We start from the raw sequence: 1590 nt of genomic DNA, 5'->3' as shown, positions 1-1590 counted from the left end.
AGGAGCAGCGCATGAACCGAACGAAACACACGCGAACCGAACCGAGACAGTAGAACCGAACGGTTTGGACGGTTTTCATAAATCGTCCCATCCCTAATAAATAATGATCCATTGATTATTCCTTGCTGACCGAACTTCCCCTTTAAAACACAGTATGTGTCAATCTCTACTATATTTCCTACCAATGTAGTTCTGAAGGATTATTTCATTATATATTTGCTAATAGGTGACATTAAAGTTTAAAGAAAAGCAGGACCTTGATGATAACTACAAAACTGCGTAAAGCACTTCTTTTTTTTTTTTATCCTCATTTGCATCGTCTTTCATTGCAGAGCTATATATATTTTGTTTTTTCAGAATATACAACAAAAAGACTTTAAATTAAATCATTTGTCACCAAGTGATGACGTTAGGATTTGGTGTGTCTTTGCTAACCTCTTTAGCTCCCTTCCTTCCTTTCACGGAGCAGATGGAGAGGCAGAGTCGAGCAGCTCTGGGGATTTCCGTAACGAACATGTCGTAGTTCAGCCACTCGTTCCACCTGAAAGCAGAAGCTAATTAGCCCGCGACATTCCCCATCACGTTGCTGCTCTTCTTCACACCTCCCTACCGTGGATTTGAGCAGGGCACACGTTGAGTGTTGACATTGTCACACATCTGCTCCCCACCGTGGTATATCCCGGTCCTCACGTAGATCTAGAGCAGGAAACAAGAATGAACCTAAAGGCTTCCTTACAGGTAATAATACAGAAAATAAAATTAAAAGGATAGAGACAGGTTTCTATTGCTCAAGATATATTAAAACTAGCAAATCACTGTGAGAGCACAGACCTCTGCCAAGCAGCAAATTCTTCCCCATATTGTGAATCACATTTGATCTAGATCATTACCACGTTTTAATTAATTGTTCCTTGGACTGAGGTGCATCTTTGGTAAAAATGTAATTAAAATCCATTCATAACTTTTCAAGTTATCCTGTACACAGACAGACGGACAGACACCACTAAAAACATAAAACATAAACACAGATAACGCCCTGCATATCTACCTTGTCTATGTCTCTGATGTTTACATTGACGTAGGTAGCGCAGAGGATCCTGATCCTCAGCGTCCCGCTGATCGTCCAAAGACACTTGGTGGCCGTTTCCCCGTTCATGTAAGGCGTCGCCGTGGAAATTCGCCTGGCGTAGGACGGCATGGTGAAGGTGTCTGTGGGCAGCTGGGAATAAAGGCTGTCTTTGGACATCAGCATCAAGTTGGGCATCCTTCCCAGCATGATGCAGCTCCGGATGTACTGTTGAACACAAAGTGAGACCAAAAGCTTAGATCCAACTAATTCACATTTACTGCTGTGGTAAATAATCCTTTTCATTACAAATAAATCAATAACTCAAAGAACGATTAAAGGAAAAGTCCGGTTATAATTAGAATTCAAACTTCTGAAATTACTTTAAATATTAAATTGTTCCATACTGTTCAATAATTGAAAAGTGTTTTTAATTAAGAGTAATTTTCATGTGAATGTGTTTTACTGGAGGCATCCATGTTTGTCAAAGAACACTACTGCCACCTACTGGTTTGTGACGTCAC

At 40.4% G+C, this 1590-nt stretch overlaps 1 protein-coding gene across 1 annotated transcript; it reads right to left on the bottom strand.

Moving 5' to 3' along the window:
• Positions 1-393: 393 nt before the first annotated feature.
• LOC107081313 (phosphatidylinositol 4,5-bisphosphate 3-kinase catalytic subunit alpha isoform-like) lies at positions 394-1294 on the bottom strand (the record flags this gene model as incomplete). The annotated part of the gene is made up of 3 exons (XM_015369512.1): positions 394-541; positions 611-696; positions 1049-1294. Coding segments are annotated over 3 exons (480 nt in total), but the record flags the coding sequence as incomplete, so codon positions are not given.
• Positions 1295-1590: the final 296 nt, after the last annotated feature.

The sequence above is a fragment of the Cyprinodon variegatus genome, unplaced genomic scaffold, assembly GCF_000732505.1.
Source record: "Cyprinodon variegatus isolate N-32 unplaced genomic scaffold, C_variegatus-1.0 Scaffold4114, whole genome shotgun sequence".
Lineage (NCBI taxonomy): Eukaryota > Metazoa > Chordata > Actinopteri > Cyprinodontiformes > Cyprinodontidae > Cyprinodon > Cyprinodon variegatus.
Note: the sequence above shows the minus strand (reverse complement) of the source record. Positions and strands in the feature narration are given on the sequence as shown.